The sequence below is a fragment of the Brassica napus genome, unplaced genomic scaffold (assembly GCF_020379485.1).
Source record: "Brassica napus cultivar Da-Ae unplaced genomic scaffold, Da-Ae ScsIHWf_153;HRSCAF=280, whole genome shotgun sequence".
Taxonomy (NCBI): domain Eukaryota; kingdom Viridiplantae; phylum Streptophyta; class Magnoliopsida; order Brassicales; family Brassicaceae; genus Brassica; species Brassica napus.
The window spans coordinates 39,166-63,912 of record NW_026014957.1 but is presented as its reverse complement, the minus strand read 5'-3'; the positions used below and the strand labels follow the sequence as shown (position 1 = coordinate 63,912).

At 31.4% G+C, this 24,747-nt stretch overlaps 3 protein-coding genes and 1 long non-coding RNA gene across 5 annotated transcripts; 1 reads left to right on the top strand and 3 right to left on the bottom strand.

Annotated features, from left to right (window-relative positions):
* The first annotated feature begins 1,031 nt into the window (after positions 1–1,031).
* On the top strand, positions 1,032–3,017 carry LOC125597777 (protein WVD2-like 7). Its single transcript, XM_048772306.1, has 5 exons — positions 1,032–1,290; positions 1,686–2,245; positions 2,313–2,387; positions 2,468–2,519; positions 2,595–3,017. Exons 1-5 carry the CDS (start codon positions 1,219–1,221, stop codon positions 2,673–2,675), a joined length of 840 nt encoding a protein of 279 aa, XP_048628263.1. The 5' UTR covers positions 1,032–1,218; the 3' UTR covers positions 2,676–3,017.
* Positions 3,018–3,439: 422 nt separating this feature from the next.
* Positions 3,440–5,803, bottom strand: LOC125597776 (succinate dehydrogenase [ubiquinone] iron-sulfur subunit 1, mitochondrial-like). The gene is made up of 2 exons (XM_048772305.1): positions 5,058–5,803; positions 3,440–3,801 (listed from the first exon to the last, which is right to left on the bottom strand). The coding sequence occupies exons 1-2, from the start codon at positions 5,735–5,737 to the stop codon at positions 3,636–3,638; spliced, it is 846 nt and encodes a 281-aa protein (XP_048628262.1). The 5' UTR covers positions 5,738–5,803; the 3' UTR covers positions 3,440–3,635.
* A 7,017-nt stretch (positions 5,804–12,820) lies between these two features.
* Positions 12,821–16,577, bottom strand: LOC106401849 (uncharacterized membrane protein At3g27390-like). Of its 2 annotated transcripts, none has more exons than XM_013842458.3 (8): positions 16,381–16,577; positions 15,941–16,151; positions 15,504–15,612; positions 15,091–15,417; positions 13,901–14,432; positions 13,619–13,814; positions 13,292–13,541; positions 12,821–13,207 (listed from the first exon to the last, which is right to left on the bottom strand). In XM_013842458.3, exons 2-8 carry the CDS (start codon positions 16,032–16,034, stop codon positions 12,955–12,957), a joined length of 1,761 nt encoding a protein of 586 aa, XP_013697912.2. In that variant the 5' UTR covers positions 16,035–16,151; positions 16,381–16,577; the 3' UTR covers positions 12,821–12,954. The 2 variants fall into 2 exon arrangements, with proteins under 2 accessions (XP_013697912.2, XP_013697921.2); XM_013842467.3 differs by having other exon boundaries at positions 16,236–16,438.
* Positions 16,578–21,335: 4,758 nt separating this feature from the next.
* On the bottom strand, positions 21,336–23,369 carry LOC125597785. Its single transcript, XR_007331954.1, has 2 exons — positions 21,837–23,369; positions 21,336–21,729 (listed from the first exon to the last, which is right to left on the bottom strand). It is a non-coding gene; the product is annotated as an uncharacterized LOC125597785 (long non-coding RNA).
* Between the last annotated feature and the right edge of the window lie 1,378 nt (positions 23,370–24,747).

Genomic DNA, 24,747 nt, shown 5'->3' with positions numbered 1-24,747 from the left:
GGTGTTACAAAATATTCTAAAACGGTTGTACACACCAACGTTGATACCTCCTACTTCATCTACTTTTATTACCACCAACGAAACTATATACAATTAAAATGTTTTTAGGGGAAGTAACTTCGAATCTAATAGAACTCGAAGACCTCTGTGAAAAATGCAAATTTCACAATATGATTTGCTTACTTACATTCACTTTTTTGGTGCTGTTTAATTAGCAAACTTGTTTACCTTTTCAATACATTGTTAAACTACTATTATTAGCACTAGTTGACTCTTCATCTTTGTATCTCGATTGGATACATGGTTTGTTGAAAAATAAATCTTCTTGGAAACCAACATTTTTAATCGCTTAGTCCAAAGCATTTTAATACTATCAAGAAATGTAGACAATCACGATATATCATTCTTGTATCGTTCCAAACTGTTACGAAAGGGTGTTGCTACAAAGTCTAAGACAAAACTAAAGTTGCGATAACATATTAAACGCAAATTAGATGGTGGTGAAATTGTATTTTATGGAGGGTAGGTAAAGAGAAGGAAAAGAAACTGAATGGTGAAAATAATATCTTGCAAAGTAACGTTCATTTTACATGTAAACAGGAAATCTTAGATTTAAATCCATTTGATTTTATTTTTGTTACTTTTTAATTAAAACATTCCAGGAATAGAATTAATAAATAGGAACATGTAAATTTTAAAGGACTCATAAATCGGTTGCCAGGAAGAAGACCAAGTTTCTGGAATTAACAGTTTTTTTCCTTTTATCACAAGAGAAAAAGAAAATTAAAAAAAAAACTAAACATTTTATTTTCCTTTTGCTTCAATTCTCAACCAGTTCATTTCAACGACCACATCAAAACAAAAAAATCATTTCTTCCAAGTTTTTTTTATAATTCTATAATCCTTTTTAATTTCCTATCCTCAAAAAATAACAAAACCTAAAAAAATTGAAACATTAATTTATGTTTTGATTTTATCTTCAAATTGTTGGTGGGACCCAGATCTAAATAATATTCTTGAGATCTTCTCCCCACCTCAGCTTGAGAGAATCCCTTTCAACGACATACATACAGAGAGAGAGAGAGAGATAAAACATTTCTCCCCTTTCAAATTTTGAATTTCAAGAGACGTTTTATTGACGACGAAGCAAAAAAACACTTTCCCCCAGAAAAATAGAAAACCTTTATTTTCTTCTGGGTTTTGTCTTGAAGCTAAAAAATGGGTGAATCTGCAGTTCTAGCTCATTCATATTCCTTCGCAGCTCCTATTACCCGTACCGATTCTCATGAGGTTAGTCTCTTCTTCTCCAATTTATTGATTCCTTTCTATTTTTAAAAAGCTCTGTTTTTTTTTTGGGAAATTTTCCCGGAAAATATCCCAACGGAAACTGGGCTCTGTTTTATAAGCTTTTCATGAATACCCACCAAGAAAGTTTCAACCTTTATCGATATTGAACAAAGGAAGCTTCTGGGTTTGTTGTTAATGGAGTCTCTAAGAAACCAAATATGAAAAGTTTCATTCTAGAGAGAGAGAGAAAGTAGCAGATAGATTCAACTGAAAGTTTCCAACTTTGGATTCTAGAGAGAGAGAGAGGAAGCAAACGATTAGTTTCTTCATTAGATTCAACTGAAAAGTTTCCAACTTTGTGATTTTGATGTGAGTTTTTTGTTTTGTTTTGTTTGCAGGATCACACGAACCATGCGCTTAACCAATCAATCTCGTTTGGGAAGTTCATGACAGAGAATCTTGAGTGGGGCAAGTGGTCAACGTTTTCGCACAAGAAGTATGTGGAAGAAGCAGAGAAGTACTCTCGTCCTGGCTCCGTCGCTCAGAAGAAAGCCTTCTTCGAAGCTCATTACAAGAGAATAGCCGAAGCCAAGAAAGCTGCAACGGAAGAGCAACCTACCGTGACGCCAGCTGAAGTCTTGCTTCAGGCTTTGGAGACGCAGCCTCCGTTGAGTTTGTTACCGGAGGAAGAATCAACCACCGAGAGGAAAAGTATTCAAAACGACGACGTTCTTGTTGATGCCGTGGATGATGAAATGGAAGTAGTAAAAGAGAAAAGTGAGTGTGATGACAAGGAGGAGGAGAAGGAGCAAGATGAAGAGTTGTTGAAAGAGGAGAAAACAAGGAGATCGATGACCAAGAACAGACCGGTGTTTAGATTGTCTCTGGAGAAAACAATCCCTCCTCCTAAACCTATAGAGACAAGGACGGAGGTTGCTACTACACCAGAGAAAACAAGGTTTGTTGTTTCTCTCTATGTAACACTAATCTTTGTCACTCTTTACTGATTGTTTTTTAAAATACAGCGAAAGACCGATAACTCAAATCTCAGAGAAGAATGAAGAGAAACCGGTTCACCGCAAGAAATTCAGTTTCTTGAAGTAAGTCAGACTCTCTCTTTGTTAGTATTGGTTTTGTTACTGTTTTTGATTATGGTTGTTTCTTTTTGTTTTACCTCCAGCTGTTTCAGGGGTAATGCTAAAACTCGAGATCAGAATCATAGCAGGAAGAAGGTAAGATCTTTCTTCAATTGAAATCACATGGTCACATCAAGATGACTCTCATATTATCTGTTGCGTGTTGGGCAGGGAAAGAGGGAGACGAAGAAACAGAAGAAGCAGTTTCTATGTCTTTGTTTCAAGCCCAAGACTGTAAGAAGAGAATCTTAAAGAAAGGCTAAAGAAAATAACGTTGAAGAAACTCTTTGGGGGGGAACCAAGACACTACACACAAAGTCTGCACATGGCACATGGAAGAATAAAAGAGATCGATCTTAGGGTTTTCAAAAACTCAGATCGTTCGATCAAGCTACTACTTAGTGATTAAAACACAAACAATTTCGTTATTACGTAGATGTCATGTCAACGAGTATGCTCTTTTTTCACCAGTTTAAGAAGAGAGACTCGAGTACAATAGGAAAAAAAAACTGGAAGTAGCTTCTTTTGTTTCATGTACTATGTGATGAAGAACAAGTCCAGTTTCTTGATATGATCTCAATCTTGTTCTTTGAACTTGGCTCTTGTTTGATAATAATAATAAAGGTATCAATATCAACTTTACGTGAAAGATAAAATAAACAAGCGTCTCTATAAACAATTATATTACATTCCCAAAAGAAAAAGCTGAGCCACGTGAAAGAGGGCATCATCGTTTCTTTCCTTTTCAGACCAAACACCAACCATCTTCTTCATCAAATCATCCAACACATGTTCCATCATAACCCGCACATCATACAAAAAATTTCATCATTATCGCGAGACCCACCATCTTCTTTGTCGCTGTTATGTCCGTGACCAAAAGATATGAATAACAGAGCAAATGTTGTCAATGTATCTTTTCTTGTTTGTGCCAGTACTTGTGGTTATGTTAATCTTACCACGTTGTGTTCATGTATATTTTATAAAACACTGCAGGTGGAACACAAAAGAGTAGATGAGGTTTAAGTTTTCTTCAGTTTTATTACTCGAGAGATTTTTCAGCAAGATACAACCACAAAGCTCATCTACTTGGGAAGACTTGCCAAAAGAGTTTCTTTCAGGTGTGGCAACAACAATACAAAAAATGAATTGAAAATCCAAGACTGTGAAGATTATTAGCTTCAGTGACCGCACAACACTTCAAAAAGCAGTTCAACGCTGAAGTTGCTTGATATGCGCGATCTGTTTGCCTGGGTTCAAACCCTTTGGACATGCACGGGCACAATTCAAGATCGTATGGCAACGGTAAAGCTTGAACTCATCGTCAATAGCCTCAAGTCTTTCCTTAGTATACTCATCACGACTGTCGCTTATCCACCTGCACATGTGAAAACAAGTATCTTGTTACAACACACATCGAAAGATCAAAACTTTATCTACTACCTCGATTATAATTAGCTTCCCCAACCAAAAAACATTGAATATACTGTTTCCACAATCCGATTGCTAAAACACCAATTCAAGCAGCAAAACAGAAATGAAGAACCACACAAGCCGAGTCAATGCGGCTAACAACAAGATATGTCATATGCGTACACGAATCTTCCCATTGAAAGATCAAAACTTTATCTACTGGCTCGACTGAAAACAGCTGACCAAACCAAAACATTGAACATACTGTTTCTACAATTAGATTGGAAACACCAATTCAAGCAGCAAAACAAAAGTGAAGAACCACACAACACAAGTCGAATCAATGCAGCTAACAACAAGATATGTTGTATACACGAACTCTCAACCATCCATGCAAATTCTGTCTGAAAACAGGTTCCTAGTCCTACATTATGCAGCCTATTCCCATAAAAAGCCAACTTGAATAGTGTTAAAACACATTGAAAGATCAAAACTTTATCTACTAACTCAATCAAAATCATCTTCCCAAACCAAAACACGGAACATAATATTTCTACAATTAGCTAGACTGGAAACACTAATTCAAGCACCACAACACAAGTCCAACCAATACAGCTAACAACAAGATATATATACACGAATCTTCCCAACCCTCCATGCACATTCTAAAAAACAGGTTCCTATTCCTACAACATGCAACCTATTCCCATAAAAAAGAAACTTGAATAGTGTTACAAACACATCGAAAAATCAAAACTTTATCTACTGACTCGATAAAAAAAACAACTTCCCAAACCAAAACATTGAACATACTGTTTCTACAATTAGATACAAGTCGAATCAATGCAGCTAACAACAAGATATATATACACGAATCTTCCCAACCCTCCATGCACATTCTAAAAAACAGGTTCCTATTCCTACAACATGCAACCTATTCCCCTAAAAATTCAACTTGAATAGTGTTACAAACACATCGAAAGATCAAAACTTTATCTACTAACTCAATCAAAACCAACTTCCTAAACCAAAACATTGAACATGCGGTTCCTACAATTAGATACAAGTCGAATCAATGCAGCTAACAACAAGTTATGTATACACGAATCTTCCCAACCATCCATTCAAATTCTCAAAGCAGGTCCTAAGTCCTATCATTCGCAATTCATTTCTATATCCATTATTCACAAGCCATCAACACTACCAATCTCTAATCATTACCTGTTAGCATGCAGCAAAGCAGCAGGGCCAAGATAAGACTCAGGGTTCCACCAATAACTAGGACACGACGTGCTACAACAAGCACACAAAATACACTCATACATCCCATCAAGCTTCGCCCTATCCTTCTTACTCTGCAGAATCTCCTTCCCATGCTCATCCGACGCCGGACTCTTCCTCTTCAGCCACGGCTCGATACTCTTATACTGATTATAAAAATTCGTCATGTCCACCACCAGATCCTTTATCACAAACATATGCGGCAAGGGAGTGATCGTCGTCGTCTCCTTCGCCCCCTCCTCGATCTTCGTCAGGCACGCGAGGCCGTTGCACCCGTCGATGTTCATCGCGCACGAGCCGCAGATCCCTTCTCGGCACGAGCGGCGGAACGTGAGGGAGGGATCCGTCTCGTTCTTGATCTTGATTAGGGCGTCGAGGACCATCGGGCCGCAGTCCTTGAGATCGATCTGGTAGTCTTGGAGCTCGGGCTTGCTGGGGTTGTCGGGGTTCCATCGGTAGATCTGGAACGTCTTCAGGTTCGATGGTTTGCCGCCGTTAGACGAAGGTTTTGATTCCGGTTGTGGTGCGGAGGCTGTGCATCGCGACGGGATTAGCCTCGCCGCGGTGGTTAATCGCGACGGATTGGTTCTAACCAATTTTCCGATCAAGCCGGACGCCATTTTCACGGGAGATTGAAGATGGCTGAATATTAATTTGAGTATTTATATTTTTCGGAAAATAATTAATTTATAATAAACACAAAATTAGCAAGATCACCTACGTGTGCGTATTTGTAGATGTGAGGCTCAGCTTCATCTACGTATAAGAGCCGTAGATCTTTTGTACAAGTAACTCTTTGAGACATTGTGACCGTTCGTTATAGATACTAACTTAGGTCAATCGTGGCCGTCACAGCACTGGAAAATTTCCAAAAGGCGCGTGCTCGTCTCGAGGAGAGTGTTATCTAACACGTGGTATTATTTTATTGGATGCCTTTACCTACTGAATAAAAGAGGAGCCGGCAAGAGGAAGCCCGTCCCGTTTAGAAAGTGAGAAACACCGTCACATCTGCAAGAAAAATAATCACCATGCATAAACTTCGCTCTCTGTAAAAAGGTTTTTTTCTTGAATAAATTTAATACTAATTCAAAAAAAAAAAATTGGCTTGAATTACTTGGTAAACTACTTTTAACATCTTACCAAAAAAAAAACTTCTGTTTTTTCACCATGTATGAACTTCTTATTTCAAAACATGAGAACATTTTGCATGTGCAAAGTACTGCAAAAACAAATTAAAAAAGACGAGAAATTCATGGTTGGTTGGAATTGATTGAGAGTTGGGAAAACATGTCACATGATTTACAGATGAGAGGCATTTACTAGGGAACTTTTCAAAATTACAGGTTCTTGACCGAAGACATATACTTTGTTTCATAACAGTACTCTTCTACAAATCAAAACAATCCAAATCATTATAACATTATCCACACGTCCCATTGATCAAACGATATCTACCATCCTTGAGACACCATTCCGAGATTCTTGGTCGGATCCATTGATACTCTCTTTCCTTCTGAACGATCTATGACTGAATATCCTAGAAAATATCTTAACCGGACCAGGCGCTTCTCTTATAGTTTCTGAACCGTCACGGTCCTGGACCTCCAAATCATCCGATAGTTTCTTCACTAATTCCACAAAATGTCTACGGTATGTTGGATACCTTGACACCGTTTTCGTTAGCCCTTGAATCCTAACAAACCCCAAAAAGTTCAAAAATAGAAACTTTAGCCTCTCTTTATATATAAACTAGGTAAGGAACCCGTGCGATGTCGCACGCGAACTCATTTTATAAAATTATATATATATATATATATATCATACTTTATAACTAATATTTTTAACTGTTTATTTTTGTTTTCAACTAACAATATAGATTGCACCTGTCTATGTTTATTTATATATATGCACTAAAATTATATTTGTTTTACAAATTTAGAAACTATAAATATGTACATAGCAATTAATATATATATATATATATATCTTATTATTATTTTTGTAATTTATTTGAAATTTGAAATGCAATTTAATATATTTAAAACTAATTAAAAGCAAACGCATTTAAACATAATAATTTACTAAACTGATAAGATAATTTATAAGGATGAGTAGGATACTCATAATTTATTTGAAACCATGTAAGAATATATGTATAGTCAAAACAAGATTGCATAGCAACTGTAAGAATCATGTCCAACATGTTGTTCTTGGTAAATTACACATGCATTCTTCTTCTTTTTTATTATTTGTATTTTTGTGAATTATACTTTACTAAAGAATTAACTGCTTTCGAAGAATCATATATTGGTATAGCATTCCCCAAAAACTGTAATGATTCATCACCAAATACTACCACCACTAACAATTACAATGGTTCATCACTAGATATTGCAATGGTTTCATTTAATTAGTTTCAACTGTTTATCCAGAAAATTGAAATAGTTAACTTAAATGATTACAAATATTTACTTAAATTTCCAACAATCATTCTCTATTTAAGTGTAATTAGAGATTTACTAAATTAATAATACATATATCAAATTCATGTATAAATGGAAAAGTGCACATATAAAAAAATGTTCTTGTTTTACATTTTTTTGATACTTATCTACTAATAAAAAATATTGCAAAATAGATTCGAATATTTTATTGAAACCAAATCATAATTAAAAAAATCACACAAAAGAGGATATTATAATCCATAAAATTTAATTTAAAACCTTATATTTTATATAATATTATAAATAATTAGTTACTCAACAAAACGAATTACCTCAGAATTTTTTAGATAATTTGAAAGATTTTTGAAAACATATAATAAATAGATATGAAAAAGAACTAAAAGAAAAATCATTAAAATTTTTACAAGTTTAGAATGAAAAGTTACATTTTTAGACTATTTTAAAACCTCTTCAAAATTTATGTAATTTTTATAGTGAAAAAACATCTTTACATATTTTAATAATTTTGTATAAACCATTGCATTTTTAGAATGAAAAAACAAATTACTATGAAAGAATAAATCCTTAAATATTTTTATAATTTCTTTTAAACTAATACAATTTTTAGGGATAACTTATATCTTTACATATTTTGAACTACCCAAGAATTATGGATTTTCTCCTTATTAATATTATATAACTACATGGATTCGTAAAACTATATGAAACAATTAACCATATAATTAATCATCGAATTCTTTCCTACCCCATAATTGTTTATCAAATAATTAAGAAACTAATTACCAGTCTTTTATTTGTCACTTTTGAACAATTTAAATGGTGTCTTTTCATAAAAGAAAATATATCTAGTAGCTTTTCACATTATTAATTGTGACTTTTCACCAACAAAATTATAACCGTCAAAAAAAGTTTTAGAGTAATTAAACCGATGCAAAACATTTTTCATTCCTCAGAATCTTAATATGCATGCATGTACTCCTTGTAAAACAATTTTTATTTGTAAAGCAAAACAATCACTCAGGCATGACTACTATTAATAAAATTCGAGAACAAAAGAAAAACAAATTTCAAGCACTTATTCAACCATTGCACATGTTCGTCTGTGTGTCAAAATTTACAAAACCTTAAACTAACAAAAAAAAACAATATTTCCAGGTCTACAACAAAATGCCATAATGCAACATTTCCAGATGTCATGCTTATATAGATGGTTTATGAATGTAATGTCCAACGTTTAAGGAACATGATTCTTTACTTTCTAATCCAACATCAGAATTCCTAAATGCATGCAAATCATCAATTTGCAAACGTTTGATTATGTCGACCCTAAACATGTATCATGAACAGTCATTAAAATGGATGTAACAATTTTCTCATATAATCTGAGTGTATGAAATTATAGGACATGAATCATGTATTGATGGAACATACGTAATCATAAATACAGTTTTATAAGAAAGAAAGAGAAAGAAAAAAAGAAAAAATAATAATTTTATTGTCTTGTTTAGAATTATTTTTGCTATCGAGACATGAATGATTGATCCTACATATTATCATTTGTTTTTTTCTAAAAATTTGTAAAACTGTAAGGACAAATTTTTACTTTGAGAAAAGTATGGACATAGACCATTTATAGATTTTCAAATATCTATTTGAATAGTCACATCTTTTCAATTTAAAGGTAGTTATTTTGAAGTGGTACTTATATGAATAGTCACAACTTCTCAATTTAAGTAGTCACATCTTTTCAATTTAAAGGTTATTTATTTTTGTAATAATACTCATATGAATAGTCGTAACTTTTCAATTTAAAAGTAGTTATTTTAACATAATACTATTACAACACATTTTGAATAAACACATCATTTTAAAACAGTTTAATTATAAAAAGACATCTTAAAAAAATTTAAAAATAAATTTTATATAGGTAGATCATTTCAAAAAACAACTTCATTATAGAAAGACACCTTAGCTATTCTAAAAATCTATTTTACTTTTACAATGGAAAAAAATGACTCTTTACTCTAACTAATACACGATTTTTTAATCAAACAAATAATTGTACAAAGACATTTTTTGGGATTTTTAATATCATTTTAGATGAAAAGACACATGAAAAATACTCCATTTTTTAGAGTTGCATGTTGGAAACACAACCTTTCAATTTTATAGAGATTCACAACCTTTGGAATTAATTAGAAAAGATAGTTATTTTGAAAATATACTTATGTGAATAGTCACAACTTTTCAAGTTTAAAAGGATACTTATATTAATGGTCACAACTTTTCAATAGTCATGACTTTTCAACATAAATAAGATTCATAACCTTTAGAATTAATTGGGATTGCTATTATTAGTAGATATAGAAACTTTTAGACATTACCTGCGAGCAAAGGCGTCAAGCTCAGCTCTTTTACGCTCGGTGAAAAGAGGAGAAGATGAATCAGCATACGAAAAAGGCGTCAAGAAAAATAATCACCACTAGATTTTGATCCGCGCAGGCGCGCGGGTGTATATTTTGAAAAATATGTTGATATTTGTTTTTCATGTAATTATTAGGATTTGGAAAAATGAATTCGAGAAACATAACCGATACCGATCCAAAAATATAGTACCAAACCCGAACATAAATTGATTAAATATTCTAATTATTCAAAAAATTGTTATTTAGAGAACCGAATCTGATCCAAACCGAAGTATTTGAGTATCTGAATTTATCTAAAAATAGATTTATATACTTATATATATTAATTATTTTAAGATTTAACGTATATAAAACATCAAAATGATACTTTTAAATTGGTTTAAATACTTGAAAATATATATAGATAGTCAAAAGTAAATATCTGAAATAGTTAAAGTATACTCAAATCACCAAAAATACTTAAAATAATTATTGATTCCGTATCCAAAATTTTAAATCAAGCCAATTGATATGTTAAGCTTAAGTATTATGACATATGTTATTCAAATTTATACGTAATATATTATTTTATTTATACATTTTGAGAAATTTAAAATATATAATGATTTAAGACTTTAAAAATAATTTAAATTAGTTATCCAAACCCAAACCAAACCCGCAAAGATCCAAATCGAACTCAAACCAAAATTTAGAAACATTCTAATAAGGCTGAAATCTTTGACCCCGAAAACCCGAAATACAAACCGATCAGAACCAAACCCGTATGGGTACCCAAAAGCCCATCCCTAGTCATTATTATATATCGTATTTTATCATCATATAATTAATCGTATTTTATATGTACCATCATATAAGTAATCATATAATTAATAGTATTTTATACATACCATCATATAAATAATTACATAGATTATACTTTTAAAACTTAATATGAAATATAAAAACCATAATTTGAGTTGGTATTTCAAATTGGGCTTTGTATTATATTTTTATTATATATATTGACAATATTTTCTATAATGGTTATTGAAAAATAGTTTAGTAAAAATCCATTTTTGAATATATATATATATATATATATATTTTTTTTTTTGAATCAATTTTTGATATAAATCAAATTTGAATTATTATTTTGATTTGAAATATGTGTATAAAGTTTAAATTTTGTTTTATGGTTAGTTTAGAAAAAAAAATTTAGGCAATTAGATTGACCCATTTTGGTATATTTTAAAAGTGGCCTAAATAACTTTCAATTTTTTTAAAAAACATAAGCCCATTATTTTTTTTTTTAATATTACTATCCTTGTTTTCAAACAAAAATAATTTTTTTTTAAAAGACTGCAATCCATGTTTCCAAACACTCCAAATTTTTTAATAGTCCTATTCAAGTCTCCAAACACTCCAATTTTGTACTTGAGTTTTAATAAGATAGATGCATAAACTTCGCTCTCTGTAAAAAGGTTTTTTTCGTGAATAAATTTAATATTAATTCAAAAAAAAATTCATTTTTTTGGCTTGAATTACTTGGTAAGACCATCTCCAATGGTAAGAACCCATGATGAATTCTAATAACTAGTTTAATTATCTTAACATTTTTACCCAAAAAAAAAAGGAAAAACTAGTTTAATTATAAATTTTGTAATCGGTGAACTTTAGAATCTCTTGCAATGTAATTAAATTTGTTATGGTCCAATAGCAGAACCCTTTTGAAGTTCTTAAAAAATTTTAAAAATAAATTTAAAGTTGAATTATTAAATTTAAATTTTACAAAACTTACAAATTATTGGATTTTATAAAATTTAAAAGTAGAGAAAACTCAAAACTAACCAACAAACCTTTCATTTAAATTAATATAACAACTACATTAGAGACGAAACCATATCCATAAACATAATGTTATAAACGAGAGAGAGCATGTGACTTGTGAGAGATAAGAGACATAGAGGTTTACTTTCATGCTTCTCTTTCAGTTGGCTGAGTCTTCCTTTGAGGTAAGATCCAACCCATTCCCAATCCTCTGTTTTGATATCATCATAGAAAACACACAAATCAATTTTCTGTTGCTTTTTTCTCATCCGCAATGAACAAGCACGAGCTATAAATGAATCATTTTTTACCTGTATAGCTTCACAGATAGTCATATTATACACATTGCACACAATAATTTGCAAATCAATCATATAAACTAACTTGCCATATGAAAGAGAGTGGACACCGTAGTGAAAGAAAGAAGCAAGTGTCTGATGAACATAATTCATTAACAATGCTTTGATGCTCTTTTCCCTGGTTCCTACATCATCAAATGTCACAAAACAGAAAACCATCCTTTAGCAATCAAACCCATTCACACTCAGAGCATTTACAATTCCCAATACAAAATCATCACCCTCCTCCTACATGGTCTATGGAGTTCAAGAAAATGCTTAGCATCTGAATTCAACAAGGGTCATTCCCATACTAAACAATGAACATTTACAGTACAAAAACTATCATCAGCCTATACCTTCTGCGGATGATGTTGGGGTGATTGATCTTCCTCAAGATGAAAATCTCCGACATGAGACTATCTTACAACTTCTTACTAAGCCTAGCCATGGAGACCTCCTTGATAGCAACCACAGTTCCATCTACAAAAAACTTCTATTTTTTTTTCACCATGCATGAACTTGTTATTTCAAAACATGAGAACATTTTGCATGTGCAAAGTACTGCAAAAACAAATAAAAAAGACGAGAAATTCATGGTTGGTTGGTTGGAATTGATTGATAGTTGGGGAAACATGTCCCATGATTTACAGATGAGAGGCATTCGCTAGGGAACTTTTTTTCAAAATTACAGTTTCTTGACCGAAGACATATACTCATCTGTTTCATAACAGTACTCTTCTACAAATCAAAAACAATCCAAATCATTATAACATTATCCACACGTCCCAGTGTCCATTGATCAAACGATATCTACCATCCTTGAGACACCCTTCCTTGATTCTTGGTCGGATCCATTGATACTCTCTTTCCTTCTGAACGATCTTTGACTGAATATCCTAGAAAATATCTTAACCGGACCAGGCGCTTCTCTTATAATTTCTGAACCGTCACGGTCCTGGACCTCCAAATCATCCGATAGTTTCTTCACTAATTCCACAAAATGTCTACGGTATGTTGGATACCTTGACACCGTTTTCGTTAGCCCTTGAATCCTAACAAACACACACAAAAAAAGGTTCAAAAATAGAAACTTTAGCCTCTCTTTATATATAAATATAGAAACTTTTAGACATTACCTGCGAGCAAAGGCGTCAAGCTCAGCTCTTTTACGCTCGGTGAGAAGAGGAGAAGATGAATCAGCATACGAGTTCTTTAGCCTCTCTGAGTCTCCATACAGCAACACCAACCTTCCGAGATACTCTTCCTCTTCATCAGTTAAGTTCGTAGCTTTCATTTGCTCCTTTAGTATCAAAAACGGATTCAGAAACCAATCAAAGAAAGCATCTTTTGGTCTGTTCTTGGTAGTTAGTTCAGTTACACCGTCACCTAACACACAAACATTGTGTCACTAGTTCAATCCTCGTTGATGATTCAAGAAAACAAAGAAAAGGTTGAGACTTTACTGAGCAACAAGCCGGAAGTATTGGCTTTGACAGAGCGTAGAATCTCATAAAGAAATGCGTAAGCTGGTAAGCCAACGCTGATCACTTGGCTGCCGTTACTAGACCTCGCCTCTTCGATATCTTTTGAGTTTATCAGTCCTTTACTCGCCAAAACGTCTCCAAACTTCCTACACTCCACAAAGAGACCATCCAAAAGCTGCAAGGTTTCAACACCCATCATCAAAACTCAAAAAAGTCTTTATTTTGCTATTTGGGTTTGTGATATAATATGCATGTGCTTACGTCAAGAGGCTTAACATCAATCATAGGGACTCTCACTGACCCTACTCTTGTTGAAGCCATGTTCTTGACAGAGCCTTGTCTTGGTATAGGACCTGAAAAAGGTGTTGGTTCGGCTTCTTTTTTTCGATACTTAGGCCTTGGGAAGCAAGATCCTTCATTCATGTCAAGTATATCAGTGCTATACTCGTCGTAAATGGACACAGACGCGACCACAAAGCATAGTCCATAGTAAAAAGATGATTCTTGATATGAGACTACTCCTGCATAAGCACCGAGGAAGATGCTAGAGACCGATGAACCAAGAACTGCTCCCGCGACGGCCAAAGGCCAAAGTAAGATTGCTAGGCCTGCTATGGGGACACACATTGTCTCCAGGAATGGACCTTCCCGTCCAATGAGGTCGTGAAACAGACGGTGCCAACCTTTGAAGAGCATGTAAGGGCTTTTGCATAAGGCTACGAGTGAGATCACAGGGAAAGCAACAAGAATCCCGAGTGCTGAAGCTATCAATGCACCTGGAAGTTGAAGTAGCCTGCAAATAAAATTGCAGACATAAAGTAAGCTGGGCACTTTACCCGGAAAATTCGAACCGGAACCGACTCGAAAATTTACAAGTTTCTAGTTGAATCGAAAATTCCTCTACCCAAAAGAACCGAACCGAAAAAAGCTGATCCGAATAGATGTGAATCCGAAAAGAACCGCGACCATATAAGAATCGATTTATACCCAACTTAAAAACATGAATATCGAAGATTATGACTTTATGTGTTCTATTTTCTATATTTGAATTTGTTTGAAATTTTTTTTATTATTTTGTAACATTTATAAGTAATGAAAAACTTTAAATGTTAAATATAGAGTTTAAAAATGTTTAATTATTAATAGTTTTTTTGGTTATTTTGCAAATTTTTATATAAATATGATATAAATTTCAGCTAAATTTTGATGGTTTTTGGGTACTTTGAGTTTTCCCGATTTTAAATACCCAAACCGATATGGATCGACTACGAGACCCGCAAATTACAGGTATATTAATTATAGATTTGAACCGACCCAAACCCGCTTAGCGTACGTAGTTGGTAGGTTCCAAATGACTAGACCTGAATGGAACCGACTCGAACCCGAAGACCAGGCCTAGTAAGCTCTATTGAAAGATACGTTAGAACTCAAGAACGAGCATAAACATATACCTTATCTCATGATAGTTCTGATCCGGACTACATTTTCTAATCTCATCCATAAATGAGAAGTAGGAGTGAAAGCACACGTCTTTGAAGTCACGGACAACAATGAAGCTGCGCTTGACGGTGCTCCAAGTTCCATCATAAAAGCAATGGAGAAGAGGGGAAGGCTTGCCCTCGCCAACGGCATCAAAGGTAGCGAAGATTGGGGAGAGAAAACCATATAAAGCTCCTCCAAGAACACTTGCTAAGACACCAAGAATTGGCCAGAGAATGATGGCGGCAGGTAGACATAGGCATATAAAGAGCTTCAAGATCGGTCCTAATTGTTTGGCACTGAGAAGAATCAAACAAAGAGTCTTCAACGCCGAGAGAGAGAGAAAAAAGGAAAATGGAATGTTTTCAGGAGAGGAGTTAGTTACCTCGTTATTGAGTAGAATGTCCAAACGATGTGAATAGGCAAAAGAGTTAGTATGATCGCAGAGTTGCCTATAGTCATAACGAAGCATACCAGTGGACACAGAACGATACCTAAGCAACAAAGAAAGCATTGTTACATTATAATGAATTTGATAAGTGCAAATGAGCCTAAACAGAATCAAAATGCTTGACTTCTTAAACTTTCAGACACTCAAATTAGCTCTATAGTTTACAGTATGAAGAACAATCACTAAAGTCAACATCCATGTAATGAAGTCAACGTGAGTTAAAACCACTTTGTCTGAACAAACTGAAAACTAGGCTTAAAGGGGTAGAGATCCATTGAAAGTTCAGACCTTTAGTGCCACCCAATAGAAGAATGAAGGAGATAAAGTGTGAAACATGGAAGCAATGTTATAAAGAACTATAAAGGTCATACCTTTGATGACACCCAGAAACAGCAATGCAGTGAAATAAGGAAGGAACACTAAGAAATGCACCAAAGAAGCAAGGAATCCTTTTGGAGGCTCCATTTGAATTTTGAATCTTTTGACTTAAACCCCACGAGTTTAACACAAACCCATCTCTCAAGACCCAGTCAGCGCCTTCCTAAGAGCTTCAACGCTATTTTTGGTATTGATTTTGGAGTCCTGTAAGCAGAGCTAATGAGTCAACTGAGCTTAATATAAGTAAACAAAGAGCTGAACAGAACGAAAACAGAGTAAAATTAGTACTTTCTTCATCTTTACGAAACGTTAATGCTGATACAGCTTTAAACATCTCTCGTGGGCAGTGATTTGCGATTAAGAAATCCTTTCTCTTTTCGAAATAAGATTTAAAAAAAAATTAAAATTAAACACGAGAACCAAAGAAACTGACCTTTTTATCCGAAGAAGAAGAAGCAAAGAGGGATGCTTTCGACTTATCTGCTGCTAATAATTTGTTTTTGTGGATGGCTTGAGCTTAACGCATTAGCAAATATCTGAACTTACAGATAACGAGGCATATAAAGGACAAACGAAGTCACATCAAAGGAGACTCCATGAAAATGCTAAATTTTGCGGTTCAAATAGCTTTTATTACTTTCCAGGTAAATTTGTATTGGTTGTAGTGGCGGCTACTTTTGTTGTCGGAATGGAATTTTTGAGGTATTTATTTTCTGAAATGACATAATTTTCTGGCAATATTGGCAAATAACTAACAACGAGATTTTGATCCGCACTTAAAAGTGCGAGTTTGTTTTTCATCTATTGATTCAATATTAATTGAAAAACTACTTTTATCTTTTGTTTCAAATCTTACAAATTTATGTTTTTCAAAAAAATTAAAGTGTGGTATTTATTCGAAGTAGATTTAAAGATTATATGTGTGATTTAATAGTATATATATATTCTATATTGAAGAACAATGTGTTTTCAATATTGAAATGTAGTAACGATATGAGTTGCTTATTTTAAATTGAAAATTAGTTTCTATTGTTACATATTTGTATCATAATTATAACCATCAATATATACTATTTTTATCTATATTCAATTTCAAATGTACTACTTTTTTGACCCGTTTTCAAAGCACGAATATCTTTTTTTTGTTGACAATTTTGGTAAAATTGCATGAATTTATAAAATTTTATTAGAAAAAATAATTTAAGAGTTTTTTGTTATGATGTTTGAATTTTAAGAAGCGTTTTCCTATCCGATTCGGAGCCTTGATCAAACAGTATACCCGGTACCCAATATATAATCTGGTTCGGATTTAAAAAAAAAAGTTAATTAAAAATCTGATATAATCCGGTAAAAACTCCAAGAGCCCACTATTATTTGAAGTAGTTTTTATAAAAAAATGATTTGAATCTAACAAAGTTAAAAAAAACAAACCCGTGGTCTCAAATAAATTAATTTAATTTCTTAAAAAATGATATATCATATGGTCAAATTCGATATATATGATCATAATGGGTTATAATCATATTATTGTAGTACATTGTTATACTATAATTTTGAGTAATTATATGTTAAATAATAACATATGTGGCTAAAACTTTTTTCTACTGATTTGTGTATACTAAAAGTATTGTTTAATTTTGTAATGACAATTCAAATGATTACTAATAACATTTTAATATTGCAGCTCTAAAGTTGGTTGTTCGTGTTTATTATTTGTAGGTGGAAGAAAAGAGCAATGCATGATTTGCATATACCAGTTCGATGGGCTTTTATGCATGAATCGAAGTGGATATGTCAACTTTGTTTAATAAAGTAGTGTTTTATCATATTTGAAATCGTAAGGTATGAAATCACTAATTTAGTAACGATTCAAAATATTAATCCTAGATAGTAGGTATTATTATTAGGATATTTTTTGAAAATAATGGTTCCACAAAAATAAGATAATTAACAATAAGATATAAGAGAAAAATAAAAAAAAATATGACATATTAATAGTTTAGATATATTTAGTTTAATTTGTAGTTTTAAAAAAAAAGTCCAATAACCTTACATAAGTAGATTTTTTTAGGACTTCTTCCCTTTTAATAGTATTGATAATTTTCTGACATAATTAAAAAGCGTCGAAACTTTGAAGGAAAGAAGGCACAACTATAGATCCATTTATAAGTGTATTAATTATGCAGCATGGAAACTAGCATTGAAATTTTGAAGAAAAAAGGCATAACTATAGATCCATTTATAAGTATTTTGCAAATAAATGTCACGTTAAAATGTTTTTTAAATATAGTAGTACACTGTAAAAAATAGTCGAAGATAATTGACATAAAAAATGTATTACTCTTTTTAGTAATCATCTATATTATTAAAACTGAAGTACATTTGAGAGTTGTTTGGAAACTTGGATAATAGTATAAATGAGAATTGTTTGGAAACATGGATAGTAGTATAAATGAGAATTGTTTGGAAACATGGATACCAGTAGAAAATAATACTTGCTTATCTTAATTGATTTTTTAAAAGATTTTTATTATATTGTTAATCAATTCTAACCCTTCATCTATTATATTTACTAAATAAGTTAATATCATTTATTACAGAAGTACAAAACAAAATTTATTTGTTTTCAATTTTTATTTTATCTTTTACATTCATTTTTCTCAATTTTAATTATTTCTATACAAAATTCAAATCTATATTATTAAAACTGAAGTACATTTGAGAGTTGTTTGGAAACTTGGATAATAGTATAAATGAGAATTGTTTGGAAACATGGATAGTAGTATAAATGAGAATTGTTTGGAAACATGGATAGCAGTAGAAAATAATACTTGCTTATCTTAATTGATTTTTTAAAAGATTTTTATTATATTGTTAATCAATTCTAACCCTTCATCTATTATATTTACTAAATAAGTTAATATCATTTATTACAGAAGTACAAAACAAAATTTATTTGTTTTCAATTTTTATTTTATCTTTTACATTCATTTTTCTCAATTTTAATTATTTCTATACAAAATTCAAATCAAAATAATAATTTAAAATTAATTTATATAAATAATTGATTCAAATATATATATATATATATATATATATATATTTTAAGAAAATTTACTAAAATATTTTCCAATAACCATTTAAAAAATATTTTCACTATATATAAGAAAAATACAATACATAACTTAATTAAAAACACCAACTTAAATTATGGTTTTTATATTTCATATTAAGTTTATAAATATAATATATGTGATTATTTATATGATGGTATGTATAAAATAATATTAATTATATGATTACTTATATTATGGTACATATAAAATATGATTAATTATATGATGACATATATATGATATATAATAGTGACATGAAAAACAAAACTTATTTGTTTTCAATTTTTTTATTTTATCTTTTACATTCATTTTCTCACTTTTTAACTATCTCATTAATTATATTTACTATAATATTTTGTCAGGATTATTTACATATTAACTATAATAATTCGACATATTTGAATGAAACCACTCTATTTGTGATAAGAATTCAAAATGGTTAACAATTTTTTTTATTTACTTATGTATCGGTTAGACATGGACATTCGGATAACTATTCAGCTACGAGTTATTTCTGTGGGTTATCATGCTTTTTGAGTTTTGAAACTAGACTTCATTTCGGTATTATAAATTTTCATGTGTGTTTCGAATCGGGTCCAGATGAATTCAGTCTTGATATATACAAACCTACAAATATCCAAAAACTAATGTATTTGACGCCGGTACGGATATTTGTATGAAAAGTAAGAATATTAACCGATTCAATTCGGGTATGTTGAATTCAAATTAAACTAAAAATAACCAAATAACCAAAAGTAATCATATTACTCTATTTGATTCAGGTTCGATTATGATGTATAGAAATCTAAAAGTATTTATGCAATTAATTATATTATGATACATATAAAATATATAATACTAATCATAAAAATAAAATATCGATTTATAAGAAAGTAAAAATTAACACCCGCACGGGCGTGCGGGTCAATCTCTAGTTTTCTTTATAAATCAGATCATGATTATGTTTCAAAAATATTATGCTAATAGATATCTCCCAATGTAAGTAGATCAGGGATGATTTATGTTAAATCAAAACAACTGCTTTGTTTAAAGACAAGTGGCATTCTAGTGTTAAGCGAATCGGCAGTTTAATGATTCTACACTTGTTAATTCTTTCTTTGGGACCAGAATCGATTCGTTTTGTTGTACGATTCGTCTTTTTGTGATTTTGTAGTGATCTAGAACGAGGGAATAATCAGTATTTTATACAGTAAATCAGTAATACCTAATTGCATATTACTAGGTTAGTATCCGCGCTACGCCGCGGATTTTGTTTTATGCTGATAATTTATTAAAACATTTTTAGTTTGGTAACTGTTTTTGATGATAAGGTGTATGCTTAAGATGGAAATTGAGTTCATAGATAGATACAACTGAATTATCATTGATCAAGCTAAAACTCAATATTGTCTATGAGTTTATAAATTTTCTTTGTCTTTATATTTTTTCAATGTGTTCTTTCGTTCATTTTTTCTTCTTCTCGTTCCGTTTGTCTCATTCCTCAATTCCAAACTATTTAGAATCATTAGGCTAAGGTTGTGAACAAAAAGTGTTTGAAATAGATGTATTAAATATTCTATAGTTGTATTAATAGATATTATCTATACGGACGTAATACAACATTTATATATATTTTTTTTGATCAAATGATAGGTTTATATTATTAAATAAGTAATAGAAATAAGATAAAGGCTCGTCAGTTTTTTGGCATGGTTTTTTTCTTTCTGTCACGTTTTATTGCACTATCACGTTTTATTTGTCACTGTTTTTTACTATATATTAAATAGAAATAAGAGAGGAGCTCAGAGCATGTTCAATGGTAAAATTCTTAAATGTCTCTTAAGTGGGGTCAGAGAGAGAAAGACAAACAAAAGATGAAGAAGTAGTGGAAGCAACGTCCCTTCCTTTGCTTAAATAAGGTACGTCCCTCCTCTTTTCTTCTTTTTCTTCTTTATTTTAATTGTAATTATGCTTAACAACCCTTCTTTAAGGGACCCCAATAAACCTGCTCTCATCACATAGCCTTCCCATTTTATTCCACTATCACTTTTTCTTATTAGTTTTGTAAAATATAATTATTTTCTTTAACGTTTTATTCGTCACTGTTTTACTTTTGTTTGATGATGATTATTTATTAAAGCATCATTCCCTGAATTTAGTCATGATTTATAAAAATATAATTATTTTCGAAGCTTTGCTTGTTACAACAGAACCTTTTCATGCTTCCTGCAGATTACTGCAACTTTGCTTTATTTGTACTAAGCTTGGAACATTATAGCAAAGCATGTGTGCGCTACTTTTTATGTATGTATTCACTCGAAAAGTTGTGTCCAGTCATGACAATACAATTTGTAATATGAGTTATAAGGTTACTGAGGATAGGAAAGTGACCAGAGAGGCTTATGTAAAGTTCTCTTGGTGTGCCTCATTGTGATCAAAACCACATTCTATACACAAGGATTGGATTCCTGCAGCGAGCTTCAATCATATGTAGAAGCTATTCAGCTCTGCCTTGGCTTTTCTTGGCGTGAAAAGATGAGCCTTACGATGGAATAGAGTACCACCTTAATGCAAGAAACCACAAAGTTCCAGCACGATGATGGCCAGTACCATGGATACAGCAGCCTGAAAAATAGACTGATGAGATGCCTCGGGTAACGCCTCACCTGCAACGCAATATTACAATGTCATAAGCCAAGCATGTCCATATTTTGTGATCTAAAGTCTTAGATGATATGTTTCTCGCGTCGGATCTTGTAATCAAAATACTCACCGGAAAGAGGGAATCCAAAGCGTCCCAGGCTGCATGACGAACAGCCCTTGTCGGGTACATTGGATCTCCGGGAGAGGTGAAACTGTACAAACACGCCTTTCACTCTACGGTATACTCGATCCCGATCATCAATGATGAATGATGAAAGCAACTTCCAGCAATACACTTATATCCTAAAATCAAGATCAAGGGCCAAACTTTCTTAATCTATAAACGATGGGTACTTTAAAGGAATCTCTACAATCAGAGCTTTCGACAGAGGAAGTCTCTAAAGGACGGCTTTTTCTTCTGTCGTGTACAACCCAGGTCTGGAAATCGGAGCTTCCATCGTTTTTGTCGAGATCCACGCCAAGCTTCGTTGAGAGCAAGGGGGTTTACGTTATCTTCGAGTCGGCGTATGATTTGGAGTCGGAGCTGTCGAGATTGGGAATCTAGAAAATTGATAAACCAAGCTAAGAAGTTGTACAAAGGCGGCGTATGATTTGGAGGCGGCGACTGTCAAAATCCCCGACGTCCTTAAGATTTTCTATAAGCACAAGACAAAACAAATATGACCTGGAGAAACAAAATATTTTCATTGGCTTTACAACTTTTTCAGTTAATGACATGTCAATCTCTCAGACATTTAAAAATCTGATGTGTCATGCTGCTATGGAGAGAACCTTGTGTTATTATTGTGTTGATTTGAAGTGTTGCGAATGGTAGAAACTTGTATTCTTGTTTACTGATACCTGTTTCTTGTGTTGTCCAGCAAAATTCTGCTGTGAGATCTCTTCTCTTGGCATCATCCACCATGCACAGTTCACGGTTTTAAACCTTTTTATTAAAAAAAAAAATTGCCAAACAAAAACATTGCTACTTCCACTATAAAATGATTCGAGTATTCCCTTTTAATTATTGAAAACGATTTTATGCTAATTTAAAACATTGATACATCAAACCTCGTGTTATATTTGAAAACTGTAGTGTCAAGAAGATGAAGATCCCTAATATGCATCGCTTTATCAAAGGCTTTGAATTAGGGCCCAGATTGAGTTCGAGGTTTATTATATTACAAGTCCTCCAAGTCTGTCTATTAAATTACAGTCCACAATCCCATTTTCTTTGTTAAGAATCATCATCACAGCACCTATGATGCATGCATAAACAAATTGTTCTTCGAAAGTGCAAGTGGGGAAAGAAAGCAAAAAACGGTGCCATACCTGCTATCAAAGATATTGACTTTAGGCAGTTACTTTTGACTACCATGGTCAAATTACCGGTTTTTAGGTTTAACTTTTACAAAGACAATCATTTCATTTCAAACCACTTACTGTGTCTGTGATTACGTTTCTTTGAATGCAAAAGTGAGGCGAAACCAAAGGAAAAAAAAATTGGAAAATGGCATCGTTAGGGAGGTCAACAAGTTGACATTTTGCAAATTACTTTTGACTACTGAGCCCAGTTAACGTTTTCACATCATTAACCGTTTGGTTATCCTCACCTGAAATCACCATAAAGTAGGTCCTATAGTAGTTGTAAGAAAAAAACTAGATTTTGACCCGTGCAACCGTACGGGTGTTTGTTTTCACTTTTCTATACATAAATTATTATTTTAGAACATAAGTGGTATATATTTTTAATGTTAATCATATACTTAAATATTTATATAACTATTTCAAATACAATAATTTTATAATTTACATGTTATAATTAATTAGTTGTTTAAACCTTATGTATTTGCCACTTCTTATTATATATTTATCTTATTGTATTTGCATTTAGTTATTAAGCAAATTAATATATTCATGAAAAAATATATTTAAAAAATATTTTATATTTAATTTATGCTAAATTCTGACCCGTATTTCAAAACTGGATTTCTTTTTACCAATATTTTTATACTTATTCATTTTAGATAATTTATTATTATATATATAAAAGTGTAAGATATGTTAATTTTTAAACATGTATTATATAGTTTGTTAATTTTAAGCCGTTGTATCATCATATTATATATTATATAAATAGTTTATATTTATGAAAATAAAATTTATAAATTCATCAATTGAATATAATTTTATCATATTTATTTTAGTATAATAATTATATTTTAACATGATCATGACTATAAAAGTAGACAAAATAGGATATAATTTATTTATTTTCATTTCTAAACGATAACTTAAAATACATTAAGTTATTGTTTAAATATTACACAGATTTTTAGAATTTTTAAAATATAATATATAAATATATATTATATTTAAAATGAAAATATATTATGATTAAAGTAGTTACAAAGATTTTATATTATTAGCTTTAAAGAAATACATGTTAATTTTTATACATGTATTATATAGTTTGATAATGTTAACCCATCTTACCAACATATTAGATTTTATTTTTGAACATAATATTTTATAATTACGAAAATAAAATATATAAATATATAAATTTAATACAATTTTATTATATTTAGCTCAATATAATAATTTTAATTTAATATGGTTGATTATGATTATATAATAAATAAAATATTATAGATTTTTTTATTTTTCATTTTATATAACTGAATATATTAATGTATAATAATATTTTAAACTAATTTCGAAATTAGTGAAAATATTTAAATATAATTTCGAAAATGAAGATCTTGTAAAAATCTTTTCAAACAGATTTGTTAGACTTTTAAAATAAATATATTTATATTTAAAATGAAAAGATATCAAAAGATATTATGATTAAAATATTTTAAAAATTCTATTTATTATTAGTCTAAATTAAAATTTAGTATGAATTTCTATGAATATGTCCATTAGGACTATTTTTAAAAAAATCACACATGAATCAAAGTTGTGACTTCTGTTTTAATATATAAGATATACCATATCTCAGAAATAGTAACTTAATAAATCACGCCTCCACTCTC

Coding starts and splice junctions, on each gene's coding strand:
- LOC125597777 (XM_048772306.1), top strand. CDS start 1,219: ATGGGTGAATCTGCAGTTCTAGCTCATTCATATTCCTTCGCAGCTCCT. Junction 1,291..1,685: donor CCCGTACCGATTCTCATGAG/GTTAGTCTCTTC, acceptor TTTTGTTTGCAG/GATCACACGAACCATGCGCT. Junction 2,388..2,467: donor AAGAAATTCAGTTTCTTGAA/GTAAGTCAGACT, acceptor TTTTACCTCCAG/CTGTTTCAGGGGTAATGCTA.
- LOC125597776 (XM_048772305.1), bottom strand. CDS start 5,737: ATGGCGTCCGGCTTGATCGGAAAATTGGTTAGAACCAATCCGTCGCGA. Junction 3,802..5,057: donor GCTTTGCTGCATGCTAACAG/GTAATGATTAGA, acceptor TCACATGTGCAG/GTGGATAAGCGACAGTCGTG.
- LOC106401849 (XM_013842458.3), bottom strand. CDS start 16,034: ATGGAGCCTCCAAAAGGATTCCTTGCTTCTTTGGTGCATTTCTTAGTG. Junction 14,433..15,090: donor CAGAACTATCATGAGATAAG/GTATATGTTTAT, acceptor TTTTATTTGCAG/GCTACTTCAACTTCCAGGTG. Junction 13,542..13,618: donor TACTTCCGGCTTGTTGCTCA/GTAAAGTCTCAA, acceptor TTTGTGTGTTAG/GTGACGGTGTAACTGAACTA.